The 20,393-nt window shown below is 39.7% G+C and overlaps 1 protein-coding gene across 1 annotated transcript; it reads right to left on the bottom strand.

The window, feature by feature from the left end:
- Window positions 1-1,413: 1,413 nt before the first annotated feature.
- LOC134617383 (ATP-sensitive inward rectifier potassium channel 10) lies at window positions 1,414-14,920 on the bottom strand. Its single transcript, XM_063462606.1, has 6 exons — window positions 14,613-14,920; window positions 8,142-8,487; window positions 6,001-6,212; window positions 5,615-5,746; window positions 4,823-5,000; window positions 1,414-3,233 (listed from the first exon to the last, which is right to left on the bottom strand). Exons 2-6 carry the CDS (start codon window positions 8,485-8,487, stop codon window positions 2,836-2,838), a joined length of 1,266 nt encoding a protein of 421 aa, XP_063318676.1. The 5' UTR covers window positions 14,613-14,920; the 3' UTR covers window positions 1,414-2,835.
- Between the last annotated feature and the right edge of the window lie 5,473 nt (window positions 14,921-20,393).

The raw sequence follows: 20,393 nt of genomic DNA, 5'->3' as shown, positions 1-20,393 counted from the left end.
CTTTGTAACCAAGGGGGGTTAAGAGGGGAGGTACGTGTTGTAAACTATTGTGTGAACTGTCTCTCAATAAATAGCTGCGAGGGAAGCTGCTCTTTGAAGGACTTTGGGCTGGAGACAGGTTAGGAGCGTGAGCTCCAAGAGCTGGTTCTTGACCAAAGGCCTCCCTTGCGCAAGTAATCGATCGAACGCTGTTGCCTTGTTTTTCTTTCATGATGAATAAGTCTCTAGAACTAGCGGGGTTTGTGGGAACAGACCCAACATTGATATTAGGGTTTCAGTAGGATGCAGCTGAGGTTAACATAGTACCAGTAAGACTTAAACCTCATGTCACGGTCCTGGGTCTGTGACCCAGTGTGCTGAGTTGTTTATTATTTATTTGCTGCATCATTGCTGTCTGTGTTTTGGTTTTGTAATTCCAGATCCTGGGCCCCTTGCCCCTCATCTTACTCTGTGCTCTCTCTGTTTCTGTGTCTCTGCCTGTGTGTTCCCTCTGTTCCAGTTTAGTCAGGTCTCTGTGTAAAGCCTGTGACTCTGTGTCTGTGTCTTTGCATGTGAGTTGAGTTTCCTGTCTTATTGTGAAGGTCCGTGTCTAATGTCAGTGTATTTAGTTTGTAGCCTCCCTGTCTTGTCATGCCAATTAGGTTCAGCCGTGTCTCCTTAGTCTTCTTAGTTCTTGTCCTCACCACCTCCGTGTCACTCTGTATTTTCACCCCGTGTCAATAAAGCTCCCTCTTCTCATCTAAGTCAGTGCCTGCATCTTTGGGTCCTTCTCTCACTCCACACGGCTTGCCTCGCTAGCCGTGACACCTCAATTGCAGTTTCATTTTAAGTCTTACAGTCTAAACAGATGGTTCCACATGAGCATGAAGCTGACTATGACCTATACACAATCATTTTAGTTATGTACATCAAATGTGAAAAATGCTGTTTATCATTGCCTATATGTGGATTCATAAACTAATTAAAATAAGAGCATATCTGTCAAAGATAAACAGATAACTGGCAGACTCACAACAGGCTCAAAGACAAAGTTAAAAATGTTTACGAAAGTGCAAAAGGAGATGAGAATTCTCTGATAAGCAGTGGAAAGTCTACATAGCACATGAGTTTTCCTAGAGAGCGAGTTCTTCCAGAGATCGTTTCCAGGGTGGCTTGTTCTAGTGGAGGATGAAGAAAAGCAAATATAAGAATAAATCACTGAGCTGGTCTTTAAAGACACTTTACATGGATTACTTAATTTCTTACTATTACTATTCTTGCATCTCAGCGCTCACCTGCCATGTATTCATCCTATTGTTCCAGTTTTTGTCTGTGATTTCTACACTAAAAAAAAATAAGGGAGTTCAACAAAGAGATTACAGAAGTGTTCAAGGAACAGTAGGCTACTGTTTTTTTACATAAACGAGAGTTCCTTTAATGTTTGTGCATATCTGGGCACATTAATATTATTAGAGCTACAGGGACATATAAAACAGTTACAGTTTGATTTGTTAAAAATTAATCATATGTTTATAAAACTAACAATTCAATTATTTTCAGTGTTTGAGTGCTTTCAGTAGACTCAGAATTTAACACACATTCATCTTAACCTTTCAAGGTGCAAATTTACATCACATACATAAAGTGCTATGTTCTGAAGCAGCAACAGCAGTCACGCATGACAGAAATCATGAAACACCATTACCAACATACAGGTCACACTGCCTCATGATCTGAATCCTGAAGACAAAATGTATCAACTTTGTCTACTTTTCAGTTGTAGTGCTACATTTAATTGAACTATTACAGTACATGTCTTGATGCATTCTCAATCATCCATGAAAGTAAATCTCCAAAAGTTGATTCTGTTCATCTGGACGTAGCGTTTTGTGGGAGAAACGTTTCGTCACTCATCCAAGTGACTTCTTCAGTCATTATGATTAAGGAACTGACCTCCCAGCCCATTGTTCCTTCAGTGGGCTGGTTTCAGTCATTATGCAAATGTACTGTTTATAAGATTTGGGAAACCTGCAGTCAGCTGAGACTGAAGAAGTCACTTGGATGAGTGACGAAACGTTTCTCTCACAAAACGCTACGTCCAGATCAACAGAATCAACTTTTGGAGATATTACAGTACATGTTTGGTTTTTTACCAGGAAATATAAAAATACATTACTCGTTTAGAGAAAATTGGGGGTGGGGAGGGGTTTGCAAGAGGCAGAATGAACTGCTTTTATGGCTGATGTGTTTTACAGCAAAAACTCAGAGTCATATGACCTTTGTACATAAATGTTTACATGTAACGTGGTATGTATATTAACCACACATTTACATGCATTTTAGGCGTATTATACACGGTTCAGCGCTTCTACTTAAGTGGGCGGGTGTTTCCATCTCACTTCGTCATAATAACGTCTCCAAACCCACTCTTTATTCTGCTCTACTTTTGAAAAAAAAAGAAAATTAAACACCACTGTCTCACACCTTTTTGTAACTTGGTTAGTGCCCACTGAGATTTCCAACTTCTTAACTTGATTTTTGTATCATTTGTTTTGTAGTTTTTTGAGTTCAAACTGTATGTAGTGTATGTGAAGTGAATGGACTTTGTGATCAGGTCTAAAGAGCTGTAGTTATGCCAGTTATGACGTTATTCCTTCATATGAATACAGTCAAGAGAGTGTATCTATATATGTCATACCCAGCAAGCATATGACAATAACATACTCCACATGTTCATACAGTAGTCAACATTAATCTGTTCTGTTCATCGATATGATGTTTCACTAATTTGTTATTTACACTGAACTTGGCAACGTCTTCTGTTGCTTTTTAAACCTTCTTGTTTAAACAAACTCTTCACACGTTGCTGATGCGAACACTCAGAGGAGCGTCCCTGACCCGACCTCGGTCCTCTCCTCGTTGCTCCCTGTAGCTCTGCTCCAGACGAATCTTCTCTGGATCAGTCGCCTCAGGTACAGTCCCCCCTCCATTGCTCTCGTACCCGTGCTGGGGGCTGGATGGCTTAAAAATGGGAGTGGTCTTGGTTTTGGCCACTTTGTCAAAGAAGGCAAAGTCCGCTACATATTTCCCTGAGGGAGACAGGGAAACTACAGGGGGAAACTCGTAGCCCCAGAGGATCTCATCTGGCAGGTAGGAGGTGCGAACCTGGCAGGTGGCAGAGGTTGGCTCCACGGTGGCACTCATGATCACCAGCAACTCAAAGTCAGCCAATTCTGGGTCAGTCCAGCCACCACCTGAAGAAGGTACATACAATGGAAAGAAATGGCACATTAAAGTTAAAGAATATCCTTAGGACAAAATGGATGAAAGAAAGTAATAAAAATATTTAACTTAAAGACTCACAGTAAAGGGTTTTTTTAACCACTAGTAGTGCTCTTAATTTGTGTTATTATGAGCATTTTGTGTGTCTCTTCTTTTAATTGGAGATTATGTATCGGAATTTCATGAGCGGGACCACGCCTCCAAACACGCTCCTTCTGGTTGTCGTCTATATAGGTTACCTCAGTTCTGCAAGCTGTTCATTCTCATTTACGTGCCCCACCCTACCTACCTCCCTCCTTGTTTTCGATTCTTAACTTCTTCACTTCTATTTAGTACATGGGGATCTGCCAGGCCCGGGAGCCATCGACAGTCCCCTTCGAGGCCTTCCCCAAACCGCAGTTCAATTCATGTCCAAGCATTCACCTTTACCTACTAAAACGCTGTCAAACCTAAAATGAGGACATTGGCTCATCTAGTGAATCTTCATACAGATGAAAACTGGTGTTAAAAACAAGTGTCCATACAGATAAAGAAGTAATAGACATACAAAATATGTCAAACTAAGTCTTGAAAATGAACCATGGCCATGGCCAATCGACCCTCCACAGGGTCGACTGGAAATTACAGAGGAGGCTGATGATTTGGAGCCTCTTCACTGTTCTGTGCCCTAAAAAACATTGTGCTGCCGAAGAATTACGTTGTAAGAGTAATTGCGTAATTTTCATCTGAGGCAGAGACAGAACTGTCATCAGCTTTACAGTCATTTAATTACTGAAAGGACATCACTCATGGTCTGGTTGGGAATCAGAGACCATGCTGTTTCATTTCACATTTCTTTTTTTCAGATGACTGCAGACACTTATGGAAGAACTGAGACAGTTTTGTTGCGTTTTTAATGAAACAAAACTATGAAAACTGTCTCTGCTGGAAGTACTGTTAAAATTCTCCAAATGCTCATCTGTTTTTAAAATTGGTGGGTTTATTTAGGCTCTATTTAATAGATGATCAAGAAATAACTATAATGTGGCTCATAAACTAAAATGAGTTTGACACCCTTGAAAAATGTGACATATTTACTACATTAACAAATACAGCATCAAGCAACATGTAAAACATCAAGTTAGTGGCTTCATTTTTTTAACCTCTTCTTTTAATCTTCTGACTTCACAACCAAAAAGAGGAAATTTATTTCTGCATAAATTCAATTTTTGTAAACCTAGTCATGACATTTCTCAGAAACTGAAGCTATTTTTAACAGTTCATTACTAGGCTTATTAACTAACTACAATTTGTGGGAAGCAGGCCTATTGTTAAAGCCTCCACATACACCAGAAAGGGAGGAATGAGGGATGATGTTTTTCTCTATAACACAAGTGTTGCTGAAATCATTTGCCTTTTCCTCCAAGCACCTTGGAAGGAGGTAAAATTATGCTAGAAACTTTTCAGGGCCAGATGTTTGCATGACAGAGGAATGAGACACAAAGGTCAATGTCAGAGAAGGCATTCTGATGCAGTTTGTGACACCACCCACCGACTCTACTGCTCTCATCACCAAACTCACCCTTGGCTGCCCAGGCTCTCAAGGGACTGTTGTCATCGATGACATGGTAGAAGGTAAGGGGCAGGATGAGGAAGGGGCTGTCACTGGAAGTGTCCACTTGAAAGGGAACATTTCTCTGATCCAGACGAACCGTCTCCCCTTCCTTGGTCAGAGACGTCTGGAGCAGTTTTCCAGTCACCTGATAGGAATATTGTGCACATGTTGCTTTAGCTCAACTGGTTCCCAGTTTGACAAATTTCTCATTCACATTAATCTACAAATTATGAACTCTAAACCTATTTTTATTGTCTTTACACGTATGGAGTGTGTTACATGGAGTATAAAACGGCACGGTTGAGGATGGCAATCCATCCATCCTCGGTTTTACCCCCAACCGGCTGGGGCTGCGACATGCCCTGTGTTGTTTTGTGAATCCAGGAGGAAGTAGGGGTGGATTGCCTTTTCAGTTGGGCACAGTTTTCTCATGTTTTGTTAGTCAGGGAAGTAAGTGATTGTCCTTTGGTTATGTTTCTTTGGGGCTAGGCAAGCAGTCGCTCCTCTGAGTTTGTTTCCTTTTGTTTGTTATTTTGGTGTGGGTCCACCCCGATGCCTGAGTGACTCCTGTGAAAACCATTTTTCTTTCGTTCTTGTAAATAAACCATCTCTTATTTTAACTTATGGTGTGATGCGCTGCTTGGGGTCGAACTGGGGGTGGATCATTCCTCTTGTTGCGTTTGGGTCCGCTAGACCAGCCGTAACAAGTGGAACCTTTCCCAGCTACTGTATACTTACAGTATCTGCATGCATACTTGCCTGACACCCAATCAGGAGACTTTTGCGCATGTTGGCCACCCGGATCATGAGGCAGGGTCGGCCCTCGTGGGCGGACACCACAGCATGTTGGCTAAACTTCACTGTCTCACCACGCTTCTTTGGCCGGGCAACCTGATCAGGAGGAACTTGGTCAGAGTCATCTTTGTTAATGATTATGTAATAAAAATTATTGAGTAAACCTGCAGCTCACATGCACACTGCAGTGTGCTGCATGCTGCTCTGCATGTGTTGTTTAAGATTAGACAACTTCTGCTTTTTTTAAAAAATGTTTTCAAAACACAAATTAAGGCCTGCATGGCTTTGTTGATACAAGGCACTTGTCTCTTTTCATTGCATCTTACATGGATATTTCATGTATTGGCTACCTTGGCCAGAAAGGTACCAGTGATGAAGATTTCCATGAGCATGGTGATAACCAGTTGAACTATGAGAAGGATTATGGCAGCTGGACATTCCTCAGTGATGCAGCGAAAACCGTATCCAATGGTTGTTTGGGACTCCAGGGAGAAGAGGAAAGCCCCCGTAAGCGTCTGCATCTGCATCACACAGGGCGTGTGGTTTGATGGAGGGTCAAACTCTGGAGGAACATGTTTAAAAAAGCATCAAAAGCTCTTTTAAGTAATCCTAAAATATACAAATAAACACTTTTATTATTATTTACTCTTTAGTTTTATACACATTATTATGGAACAACAGACCAGAATATTTAAAGTCTGGCTAAAAAAGGAATATTTCTATTTACTGTTAAACACACTGTCTGCTGAAACACGAGTGGAAGAGGGGGAGAAGCATGTGTTAAACGAAAACTAAGATAGAATAAAGATATGATATAGTTGTCAGATTATAGCTAAAACTTCACTTTAACCGCAAGATAAGTTCAGTAAAAAAAGAAACAACAACCTCTGCATCTCTTTACAAGCCTCCTATAACATTCACCCTCACTGCATATGCATCCTGGTTAGCACAAAAAGTAAGGACATTGGTTAGTTATTTTTTTTGTTTAACAATGCTTCTTGGCAATAGATTTGTTGGAAAGCCTCTTAAATGGTTCCATATTTGTAAGGAAAATGCATTATTAAATGCATGATTAAATTCAAATTCAAACAAATAACAAAATATAGAGCAATTAAAATGAAAAGCACTGGCAGCTCTAAGACAGGAGAAGGCATGATCACATCACCCCTGTCCTAGCTAACTTACACTGGCTCCCCGTTAAATACCGTAGTGATTTTAAAATACTTTTGCTTACTCTTAAAACTCTAAATAACCTGGTGCCTAGCTACCTAACTGATCTCCTCAACTTGTATAACCCTAAGACAGTACTATGATCGTCTAGCCAACTGTTCTTAGTGCAATCAAGGTCTTGATCAAAGACCAGAGGTGACCCTGCCTTTGCTATGGCCTTCCCTAGACTCTGTAACAATCTCCCAGTCGATGTCCGTACAGCTGAGTCCGTTCAATTGTTCGCCAAAAAACCCCACTTGTTTAACTTGGCTTTTGAAGCAAATTAGTTTTACTTTGACCCGCTGCATTGCACTATGTAATTGTATTGTTTGTACCTTATTTTACATGTCATGCTCTGCCCTGAATTTTACCCGCATATTGTGAAACAGTTTGATGTACTCCGGTCTTTGAAAATGTGCTATAGAAATAAACTTTGATTTCATTTCATTTGAACAGGAGATCTTGTTGGCTCCACTTTCCCTTATAGTATTGCTGTGCACCAACACACTGCCTTAGTCACGGTTATATTCACTATTATGGCTGTTTTCACACTTTTATGTAGTCTCTTTGTTTTGGTGTGAAGAAGGCAATGAGAACTGTTTCACACTTCTTGCAATCCTCAGTTGCACATACATTGAGGCTGAATGTCCTAAACAGACATGACTGAGGTTCTGCAAGAAGTCATGATGTGTAAAGAGCAATGAACACCTGAAGTCTGGAGGCTTCTTAGCAAACCTGTTTCAGTTTATGCAATGACTGTGTGCATTCAGTTTGAATGGGTTTGAACTCACACACACAGCACAGCGGTTTTTCGCTTTTTACAGGAAGTCAGCAGGAAGTCAGTATTAAACCGTCAGTGGAAGACAACTGAAACACTTGAATAGTTAGATATTTTTGCACTGACCCGAAAGTTTTAGTGTTTCTCAAATGTATAAATAATTTGGGGTTTTAAAGTCAGCACTGACATTTTTTCAGACATTTCCTGTGTTCGACCCATAATAAACCACAAACCTGCGCAGGAAGATTAGGTACTTTTTGTGCAGATGATTTGAAGTCAAAACTGGAAACTTTCTGTATGATTCAGTTACTAATTATGTAACTGAAACACATTTTTCAGGTGTAATAGTGAATGATTGTTAATGTCAGTTGAAACTTTTAACTGAAAACCCGCATGTAGATCACTTAGAATGACTCCATGTGTCAAACTGAAGGCCGGGGAGGCGTGTCAGTATGAACCTATGGCCTGGTCTTTGCTCTTTTAAATTTCTCCCTGCTTTCTCACCAAGAAGGTCTCCATGGACCAGTGCGACCAGGTACCACAGCACCCCGAACACGAACCAGGTCCCTGCAAAAGTGGCAGTGAACAGGAAGAACTTGTAGCGCCACTGCATGTCCAGAAATGTTGTCCAGAGGTCACGCATGTACAGAGCACTCCGTCCGCTGACATGCTCGATGCGCACGTTGCTTCGCCCATCTTTGGACAGGACACGTCTCCTCTTCCTCAGAGACCCTCCCCCACTAGATATGCCACCACCAAGTAAAGGTTTTAAGACATCTGTCTGTGTCTGTGAGTGGCAAACTTTATGTGGCGAGGAGCTACGAGAGGAAGGAGGTGTGGCAGATGTCATCTGGGAAATAGAAAAAAATGGAATAAGACATTTTTATTTGTCATTTTTCTGACACAAAGTACACATTCTCATCCTGGAGCGCAAAATATGTTGTGCTTTAAAATATACAGGATCTGCAAAATCCTTGTTAGGGGTCTGGAGGTGTAAGCTGTGGTGTAAGCTGCAGGAAACCTTTGCATATTGTGGTTTTGTGCTTTTTACTTTGCTTTTACTTTCTTTTTAGGTGTAGGCACAAAGTTAATTGGTTGGATTTTTAAAAAAGCTCATGATTTGAGTTCCTTCAGAACAGTAAGCCTGCTAGCTGAAAAGAGACAAGCTGAGTGTGACATCTGTCACTTCTATGTTAGAGCAACTTTAGTTTCACATTTAAGTAGAGCCACCAATCTGATAACAGTGACTTCCTGTGTACAGACTTTACACACTTCCCACTATGACTAGCTGCAGGTGTTAGTAACTTCCCTGCAGATATCTGCTCTCACATTAACACATTTAAACTACGTTTCTAATATGTGGGGGGGTTTTTCAGCCTGGTAATAATTTTTAATAACAGAATAACAAAGATGAAAGGTCATGCAGACCCACACATGTTGTTGCGGGAAGTGCTTTAGCTGGTGAAACTGTTCTGGGAGTTCGCTCAGACAGGAATCCACTCTGGTCATGAGTCACTCTCCAACAGAAACCGACTGAATGTAATAATAGTTTGTGGAATTTACTAAAATTCACTGTGTTAATATTAGAACACCAGATATTCAGTGCATAGTTCTGACAGAAGAATGAATAAATACACATGTTAGCATGTACCATATATTTCATTTCCAATATCATGGCTCAAGGAAATTTTTCTGAAGCATGAATATTTTAGCAGCAATGACAAGTGCCACCCTGCCAACAGTATGGGGCCAGGAAATCAAGGATTATGAGAAGGCAAGGCCAGTGCCGTCTAGCTGTTCTTATAGTATGGATGCATTAGACTGTGTAAACCCTAAAAATATACAACAGATAACACCTTTTAAAAAAATGTGAGAAATAAAAGAAAAATACGTTAAAGGGCAAGTTAATACTAACACATTTTAAATTTCTGTACCCTGCCCATTATTTCCGTAAATAGGCGTTCTTGGTGTTTGGAAATTTACTGAAATATTCTCATGAAGAAGTGACATATGCCGTCACTGTGTGCCCCAAAAGGGGCGCTTTGTTCTTCTTTTGATTGTGATTTTTGAAACTAAAACCTGAAACAGGAAGAACAAACATTTCCTCACCTGTTTCAAAACTTAAGGGGTTTCAGCTTCATGTGTTGTGTCATATAGAAGATAAAGAACTCTCCTCTTGTGTAAATTATTTCTTTAGAATAGTCTGTACATGTTTTTCAGTTATGGTGGGCTGCTTGGTGCTTTTTATGGTGGTTAAACGGTAGAGTGAGTCATTAAAATGTGGTTTCAAATAGTACATTTCAGTGACTAAGTATAGTTACGCATGGAAGTCAAACATTTTCTCACCATGTTGTGCCTGTGAATCACTAGCTGTAAAGTACTAAAGAAAAAAGCAAACTAACAAACATGTGACCAGTGATGGAAAGATAAACTACACACACAAGTATGTAGCATGCTTCAGACCAGATTAACACTGGCTGTATGTCCTCAAACACATCAGCAAAATGTCACATAGCTTTCTGACAGATATTTCTGACTCATAGATGCTAACTCCTTTAGCATGTTCTTTGAAATTCATGCATTTCTTCAGACTGACAGCATCTCCATCACTATCAGCTGTCAGCTCCACTCTGTGTCAGTTAACATGATGGTGAATGCTATAGAGGAGAGACTTAATAAGAGGAAGTACAAGCTCACACATCTGTTAGTGTGGTTAGATCTTTATTAAGACCAGGTTTGAACGAGGTATACTTGATGTGAGATGAAAAACAGGAAGAGAAACAGCTGCTAATCAATGTTTAGTCCCATATTTGGACTAACCTTCATCTAACATAAAAGACCTGTTTATTTCTGTCTTTAGAAAGACAAATTGAAATTCAAATGTCCCCGTGATCTGATAGCAAGTATTTCAGTTTTTCAGTTTTTATATTTTGGTATGTTTGCATGAATGTGTAGATGAAAGTACATTTAGACACAATTCATGTCAGTCAGCATAGCTCCTGCATAATTTGACATGCTCACTTACGTTCAACAAATGATGGAGGTCAAGTGAGAGAATAGGCCACAAAAGAGGGAGATAAGGAAGAAGAAGGTGAAAAGAAAGAAAGAAAGAAGACAGTAATTAGGATGCATTCATTGACACAACAAACAACCCACACAGAGACTCATTTGTGATCCAAAGGACAGAAAAGAAACTTGAAAGAGTCAATTAAGGTCAAAATCTTTGTTGGAAACTCAGACGTTTATCAAGATAAAGTTTATTTTAAAAGCTTACTGTTGATTCTGATCAGGGAGACCTTTAGTGGACAAAGAGTGAACTTCTGACTGGAAACCAGAGACAGCAAGAGACAGTGAGAGATGGATAGGGAAAGGGCCAGTTTAGCTTTCTGTGCGCTTTGGCCTTGTTCAGCCTGAGACTTGACTCCTGTGAAGTCTTTTCTCGGGTGTTTTACACTCTGGATCCTCAGAAGATCACTCTGTGAGAACTTCTCACGTTCATTAAAGCAGAATGTAAAATTCTACCTCTCATGTAAAAGGGTATAAAAGCTCTCTGGTCTTCATGTTCCTCTCAGGCCAAAAAGTAAGTGGGCACCTGTTAACATGATAATTTGTGATTACTGGGAATCTTATTCCAGCTTCCTGATTGTTGATAAAATTTTGGAGCCTGGCTTCAGGGATTTGATCCCACTCAATGACAGAAGCATCGGTGAGCTCCAAACGTATATTAGTGGTGGAAGTAGTACTCAGATGTATTACAGATGTATTACAAGTAAGAAGAAGTCTTGCAATGCAACCGAAATCTTTTGTAATAAAATTGTGTTTATTATGTTCTGCATATAATGATCAGTGTGACAGACATATTACTAAAAACACTGTGAATTTGTGACTTAACAGCATTTTATTCTTGTAGCTAGTCAAACTGACACTGTTTTCAGCTGTTTTTTAAAGCAGTTGTTTAATTCTGACAGACTAACTTCCTCAGAAAATGACAATGTAAATTACTTGAGCAAGCATAAGTTGGGCAAGCTTCAGCTGTCTTGCAAATGAGGTCTGGTGTAATCACCATCACATCACACAAACAACAAAGCAAAGTTTTGAGGGTTTTTCTCCATAAAAGGAATTAATGGCAAGACTGCCAAACAGAATCTGAAAGCAAAACTTTAAAACATCCTCATTCAAAAGTCTCAGCCTTCATAATGCTGCTGTGCTGGGGACTGTTTTGCTGTCTCCTATGTTTCAATTTAGGGACACTTACATGTGTCATCTTCATAGCATGAATGAAAATGATCATTTACTTGGATTCTCAGCCTAGGGTTTGGACCCTACTTGGATGTTCACAATAAAAACAAAAATGTGTAAAAGGTATAGGAAAGAAAAACAATCAGCTCTTAATTTCTCTCCTTTTTCTAAATAACAGATTTTGCCCCTTAAAAATTTGAGCGAAATAAAATTAATTCATATAAACAGTTCAGAGATGAAAAATCGCTTTGCTGAAATTTGTAACAGTTCACAAACATCTGCAACGAGACAACAGGCCCAGAGATGTTTTTGAGGAAGTTTGCATGCAAATGAGTTTAGAAACACTTTTCTTACTCGTCTGCAATGTCAAATAAATTTCCGGTGAACTGCATATAAGTGCAGTAAAGGACTTAATTATTATACTCTGTCACGGCCCAGCCTGTAGCCAGCATCTATGCCAAAGGCATTGAATAGGGCTGAGGTCAGTGTTTTTGATCAATTCTAAACTTCTGCAAACATTTTTTTACTTTTTTGCACAGATGTGAAAATATTATTCACCATTCTTATCTCTAGACCAGGTGTGTCCATATACTTTTGCCTCGTAGCATAAATCAAAAATAGCTCCTTTGCTGATCGTGGATTACATAACCGATCAGCTTTAATTACATCACACTTTTGTGAGCCATTCAAAGGCTTTGCACTTACAATGGATCAATTGAAAACTTCACTCTTTCAACTCTGCATCACCCTCTTACACAGCCCTCTCCCTGTCAGCCGCGCACACACGAATACGCTCACAAATTCCACTACAGCCATGTATCAGATAACTAATAGAGTAAATGGGAGTAAATGAGAGGGAAACTATTAACGAACCTCTCCAGCAGGATGTATTCCATCTCCATGGCAGCGCTACAACTTTACTGTACCTGCAGCCTCAGTGAGCCGAATCCAAGAACTCAATCAAAACTTTTGTCTGACAGAAAGAGCGGTGGATGTTTTCCTGATCTCCCTCTTTCTCTTTTCCTCTCTTTTCTTCTCCTTTCCTCTTTCTCTCGCCTTCCTTCCTTCTCTCTATCTCTCTCCCCTCTGTGTACACAGGAATGCTTTGTTGCGAGCTCAGATAAAAGAAACAAAAGGCGCCATTGACAAAAACGACTCTGTGCCCATCCATGTGTGTGCGTGTGTGAGAGTGTGTGTGATTATGTGAGAGTAGGATTGAAATTACATGTGTCTTTTATGTGACTGTAGGTGTGTCATTTTGTATGCATGTAAATACAAGTGCACAGCTATGCATGTGTACCAGCCATGTTGTATGAGTATAAATACGTCTTCACATTGTGAGGACTCAACGTTTCACTGATGGAAGAAAAGCAAGTCATCACAATGTAAACACAAATCAGTACATTTTGGCTGAATTAGGCTTGTAGGTGGGGAAGCTTATATTGTTTTTTGTTTTTTGAGTGAAAGAATGAAAGAGTGAAAGTCAAGGGAATGTGCTGTGAAGTGATGCATGTGTGTGTGTGTGTGTGTGTGTGTGTGTGTGTGTGTGTGTGTGTGTGTGTGTGTGCGTGTGTGTGTGTGTGTGTGTGAAAATGAAAGAGAGGGAGAAATGAGTAAAGGGGAAAATGAGAGCACACAGACAGAAGGGGAAAGAGAGAAAGATCTGTGACAAAAGGCCCTCATTAGTATTCTGGAGTGAGGAGTAATCCCCCTCCCTCCCTTCCAGACACACTCACACACACTTTTCTCCCCCTTCTTATTTTATTTGTTATTTCTGTTTCTTTCCTTCTGTTAAAAAACTTCACCTCAACAGAATCTCATAAGACTCCCAAATAACATAAGATTCATTAAGAAATAAAAACTTTTTTTCTCATCCTCTAAGCGTCTTTTTACTGACAATCTAAAGTTCATGTATTAGACGTGTTTTCCCTCTTTAAAGATCAGATTTGGGGAAATATAATCAACAATTTCATGCTATAGTTTCATTGCGATTGAGATGCAGAGAAGTGTAAATTTCTCCTAGTGTTGAACAAATTTTCACCAAAACTGTTGATTTACCTCTTTTAAGCCAGCATTGGACTTTTTTTTTTAGGTAAACTGAAATAATAAACTGGAGCAAATATGCACAATAATAAACCTTCTGCCTGGTTTACACTGTGAAATGAACTGAACTCGATTTGTATCCACAGCTTTCAAAGCATTTTTAAGTTTGTTCTATGTGGTATGTTTTACAGAGATGGAAAGAACAAACTGATGATTGCTGACAAACTGATTGCTGATAAAATGTCCGTCTATCTATCATCTTCCGGAAACCAAGATATTTAGAGAAACACTTTAAGGAACTGTGAAACTTTACTTCAAAATGCAGCACAAAAAATAATGTCCCCTTTGTAAACTTTTTATTTTGTAAATGATATATTCAAGATCGTTTATGCTACTGTCATGGATTTTTGTGTTTTGCAACCTCTGATTGTGCAAGGCAATGCTCTCATGATCTAATTTGCAGTATGTCAGCATTTTCTGAAATATTTTTTAGGTTTAACAATACATGCAGTAAAAAATCAAATCAATTTAATAAGCTCAAATATATAATTACATCTACACTATAATCGCTTTGTCCTGGAGAATTAATTCCATGGAGAATTATTACTTTAAGAGTCTAATGATCACCGTGTCCGACTCTGATTTATTTCTTTGGTATTTCCAGTGCACTTTGTTGAGAATTAATTTGCTTACCTTTTCAGCGCAGGCTGCAATCTAATTGACCCGTACAGAGAGGAGTTAGGAGCCTGGAGCCTCAGCCTTTCGTCCACATGGCTGCTTTGTTTTCATGCTCACAGGACACAATTGGGACTGTAACTCTGCAGGAGTAACTTCAACAACCTGCGTCCCACGACACTGATACACCGCTGAGGAGAATTATGGAGACAGTCATTGGCTCATCGGGCTCTTGTTTCGGACCCAAAGCCCGGTCTCACTGGTACAAATTCTTCCCAAAGTGACAGGACTTGGCTTTATAACAGGCCCCTCTCTCACTTTTCCCTCTGAGCTCTCTCATTCCTGAATCCCTGTTGTGTCCTGAAAGTCTGTGTAATTGGTGTAATAATTGATCGCCACTCCCCACAGTCTCCCCTTTTTCCTTTTTTTTTTATTAAAATGACACAAAGGGCCATGAATACATCATACAGGCAGCACACCAGATTCATGCAGAGAGAAATAAACACACATGTTCGGGGCCTCGCATGCACATTCTGCACAAACGCACACAAGGACATGTGCACGCGCCAACAAATGGCCCTAACAAACCACCCCCTGCAGCAAACCCACACACACAAGTGCACACACAAACACTCTTTTAGGGGAAACCACAGAGCACCCTATTCATTTCTTCTGTGCCCGGCGTTTGCTGTGTCCAAGAGCGTCTGTACGGAGCATCCTGTTAAGCTCCGCCACATAAAGAGGGACATCCGTGAGGTGAATACAACCCCATGGTTTGGCTCAGGAGAGGGTGACAAAGCATTATTTAATAGAAAGAGGGATAGTCAATGAGGACCATTGGTCACATGTGCAGAAGAGTCCACTTTGAACAAAGTGCAGGATCAGTCCTGAACTTTATTTTTTTGTTGTTATTGTTGCCATCAAGATGTTCTATTTTAAAGCAACACTGGAGCCTTTCTGTATTACCCCCGCACCGCCAAAAAAACAAGACACATATGTGAAGAGGAAGTCAGTACCATGGAAACTAAATAACCACTGTGAAACTGTGTAAAAGTTTTCTGCGTATTCAAAAGAAACGGAAAATATGTGTGATCATGGCGATGCAAGCGTGTGGCCTTTGAAGAGGAAGGAAAAAGATAAGATTAAACCACGCTGTGTGAGCTTTTCTTATGCATTCAGTTTTTGCATGCAAGTCTATAAAGCTGCAGGAGCAAGAATCCTAAAATCAAAGCGTAGGCTGAAGCAGCATGAATGTTTATTCTTCTCATTTGTGGCAGTTAGTTGGTTATTTGTTCCTGCATTTTGCAGGGCATCTCTGCTTGTACTTCAACATTAGTGTATGAGCGCAAGAATTATAAAGTGTGTGTTTGTTTATAAAGTTTGAAGTAAAAGTAGAAGTAATAGTTTTCTTCAAGGGTTGTTTTGTGGTCACAGTGACAGCAAGCTCTAAGTCATTTAGCCTGAAAATCCAGTTATCACAACACAACAACATTCGAGCATTTAGCCAAGTATTTCACTTTGTCAAATTAATGCATGCTAACCTGCACCGGCCGTTGTGCATTAATCGCCCTGCAGTCTAGTGTTTATCTGTTTTTGGTAGGTATATTATGTGCAAAGCGCTGCGGAAACTACCTTTATCAACTATGTAACTATGTGAGGAAAGTATCTGTTCAAATAAAGTTGCTGTGCAGCACACTAATTATATGTAAGTTTGTGCACTGGATGTGAAGTCGACCCTCAGTGCTAATTTTACCCCAACACAGCCCTGTACGAGCATCACTCAACCCACGTTCAATTTCTTGTAAATTACAGTCAGTACTTCTGACTTGACTAGGAAGTTGGACCAAGCAAGGGGGAACGATAAAAATATGGCTTCCCTTTTACTGTAAAACTTTATCTTTATTATACCACTTACTGATAAATTTTTTTCTCGCTTAGTTAAAAAGAATTAGTATCAACATATTCTAATTGAAGATATGTCATCAAATATGGTATCTGCAAAAAAAGTGATGATCTCACCGTCTTCTCTTTTTGAGCATGACTTTGATCATTTAAAACCTCAAGGTGCTAAGTACTCGAGACATCGAGGCATACATGCGTGCAGGTATATGATTCAGTTTCAGTATGAAAAGCTGTTAAAAAAAATCAGCTGTTTACCACTTTTTCTCTTCATGCGCATGCTAGGAAAGAAAAGTAGGGGTATGTGTGTGTGTGTGTGTGTGTGTGTGTGTGTGTGTGTGTGTGTGTGTGTGTGTGTGTGTGTGTGTGTGGTGGGGTCAGTCAGTGCTCTTGGCTCATGTTAGCTGTTAGTGGTGGTGTTGGTGAACTTACCTCCGTTCTTTAGAAACTCTTTTTCTCACCCTCCTTTTTCTCTCTGCAGCCTTTTATCTGATTTTCTCTGCACATTTAGTTGCTGTTTTGCTGTTTTTCCCACTTCCTTCCGGTTCTCACTTCTGCTTGGTGAACTCGCTAAGGTGAAAACACAGACATCAGGTTACAGAGAGTTTAAAAAAAACTTGTTGCCAATATTCATGACAGACTTACAAATTCAGGGTTTATTCATTATGTTTAGCATCCAGCATTATGTAATTATTATGCCGCAATAATAACAATAAAAATACATTATCATAGTATGTTTCTTTCAATATCTGTCAGCTTCAGATAAGCTTTAGGCAATGGACAAATGGATGGATGGATGTTTGATGTTTTGTTTAAAAAAATAGTAGCTGTGCAAGGCCAATTGCAGAAGTTTGACTCTTGCTGCAATTCCAGGTTTAGTCAGCAGAGGGAAACATATGAGGAGGAGGCCCCGGGGCAGACCCAGGACACGCTGGAGAGATTATATCTCTCGGCTGGCCTGGGAACGTCTTGGTGTTCCCCCAGATAAGCTGGATGACGTGGCTGGGGAGAGGGAGGTCTGGGCTTCTCTGCTTAGGCTGCTGCCCCCGCGACCCGGCCCGGGATAAAGCAGAAGAAGATGGATGGATGGATGGATGGATGGATGGATGGGAAACATATGACAGTATTTCCTACTATTGATCATTTGAAGAATGATCTCCCTTTTAAGATCAAAAACAAGTCATTATAGTATAACTCACCGTGGTTTAGGTTACGGTGAGGGTTGAGAAATGTGTGTGTGTGTGTGTGTGTGTGTGTGTGTGTGTGTGCGTGTGTGTGTGTGCGTGTGTGTGTGTGCGTGTGTGTGTGTGTGTGTGTGTGTGTGTGTGTGTGTGTGTGTGTGCGTGTGTGCGTGTGTGTGTGTGTGTGTGTGTGTGTGTGTGTGTGGTACACATATTACTCATTTTCAGATGACCTTTATTTCTTCACACAACCACATCATAGGGACCTGTTTCCCTTGCAAGGAAAAAACAGCAAGTTTCCATATGATAAAGTTAAGGTGAAAATGTGCTTAACAGGAACAGGAAGTTTGGGTAATGACCTCAATATCTAAGGTACTATATGTGTTTACAGCAAACATTCAGGCCACCAGTTGCTATGCTCTTTGCAGGCCCAAATACTCACACCTGATAGTATTTCATCTCCTCAACAACACTTTAGATACATTGCAGAAATATATATGTATATACAGACATATATATTACTGCAATGTACCTTAGATGCAAGATTATTGTATGAATAAGTCCAAGAGCAAGGAATTTTAAGCAAGTCCTCATGAAAACTTCTCTGATCTGGTGTCCAAACAACACTTCTAATACCTCTGGCACTGCTGCTAGAACCACAGTTGCTCAGTATGAGAATTTTGCTTTGAATTCCAAATCAGTACCTGGTGAAGCATCAGCGTCTCCTACAGAATCAGCAGCTTTTAAGGCTGGAGCGCCCCCTACTGGTGGCAAAAGGCACCAACCCTCAATTTATGCTCGTTAGTGTGTGACTTCATTGTTAAAGGTTTCATGAAAGATGATGAAAGCAACCATAACAACCACTTTATAACACGAAGCCTCCCGTCTTTAGGGATGGATATGATACTTCTTATTATTTTCTTTATTTTGACAAAATAATGGGAATACAAGTTGATTATCTAACTATTCAAAACTGCCATCATTAGTGACATGATGCTTTTAACCCCAATGTTGTGTTAGGTCAAATTTGACAAATTTAAAAGTTTTACCTCCAAAAAATGTAGTTGACTTATCAGACTGACCTAAGATTCCATGCTTTTGTCCACAAAGAGGATTTCCTGAAAAGAAACAAGCAAAGGTTGTGGTTCTGGAGATTGATTGGAGGTCTCAGGGACATAAGATGATAATTTCTTCATCTCCTACAGTCTTGGTCAGGAGCTGTGTCAGAAGCAAGTGTAGTTTGGGGATACTTTCCTCGGTGCACAAATAAAACATTCCTGGTCACTTTTGACCAGGAACACAACAGGTTACATTATGTGACTGTATAAAACTTTTAAATGGTTTCAAAACAAATGTTCATTATAATATTGACCCAGAGTAGTCTCTAATACACAGTATACCGTTTCATCCGATTATTTCTTATAATCAAAATAAGACAGAAATTATGTTTCTGAGAACTCAAATTCAAGACATATAAGATCAGATTAATGAGATTAATAAAGTGGGAACACAAAATTATTTGACACGAAATGAACACAACATGAGGGCTAAAGTCAGCTCATAGGTCTGTAGTCAGAACACAAAAAATGACGCAGTTTCTTTCATTGTTAAGAAATGCATGTTACAGAATAAGCATTGTATCCAGTAGGACACCTTCAAAGACACACTGAAACACATAAATGTGTGTTAAAGGCAAACGTTTCTTCAGCTTCACAGTTCAGCCTCATTCTTCCTTTATCAGAGGGCTGTGGCGACCCCTACAGGAAACAACAGAAAGCAAAAGAAGATCAAGTTTGTTTTATCCTTTCCCTTGGTATCGTGGTTTGGAAGTTTATCTGTAAAAGAACAGAAAGTAGAAAGTTACTCAACCGAAATGTTAAATCATCTAAGAGGCTGATTGGTGAGCCACAGCTGAACCAGTCATCCTTGTGCTTGACGACTTCCAGCCTTTGCGTACCGACTTTGAGTTTCCCGCTTCTGGGAAAAAGGTTTTTATTGCAGAACAATACTTTGTTCCAGGATCCAACACTCAAATTAACAAATCATAGCTCTGCTTTGCTAAATTAAGTTGTTAATATTGATTTTTTTTATTTATTAATTCATTCAGTATTTTGTATTTTACCTATCTGTTGACTGTGTTCGTATATAAAATATCCACATGAGCATGGATGCCTCACTACTGCAGATCAAATCTAACTGGTTAGCTTGGTTAGGTTTGAGGCCTACAAACAACAGGAAATAACATGAATGTGTAATAAATTCAACATGAAGGGTTGAGATTGTGGGTGTTGTGGAGGATGTAAAAGGGAAAAAAGAGTAAAACAAAGTATGCATGTAACAAATTTCATTAAGGCCGGGCCTAAATAATAAACTTCAATATTATCTGGAATTCTGGTTAATTCATTGTGAAGCTGTTGCTCCTTAAAAGGACGTCAAAGGACAATTAACCTACAATTAAACAGTAGCTCGAATCTGCTTTGGGTTATCAAAGCAGAATTCTTGCACTTGTGCCCTGTTTCTAATTTATATTCAGAGTGAGAGCAGCAGGTTTTGGCTGGCACGTCAGGAAGCCGTGTGAATACAAATCAGCAGTTACATAACAGTATGTAACAGAACACTGGCTGCTCTGTACAGCTGCCAAAGCAGGTATATAACACACTGTGATATAGTGAACACATAAACTCTGGCATGCATACATTATACGTGTATGAACCTGTCA

Source organism: Pelmatolapia mariae, linkage group LG18 (genome assembly GCF_036321145.2).
Source record: "Pelmatolapia mariae isolate MD_Pm_ZW linkage group LG18, Pm_UMD_F_2, whole genome shotgun sequence".
Taxonomy (NCBI): Eukaryota; Metazoa; Chordata; class Actinopteri; order Cichliformes; family Cichlidae; genus Pelmatolapia; species Pelmatolapia mariae.
The sequence above is the reverse complement of the archived record's forward strand: the minus strand, read 5'-3'. Positions and strand labels throughout refer to the sequence as shown.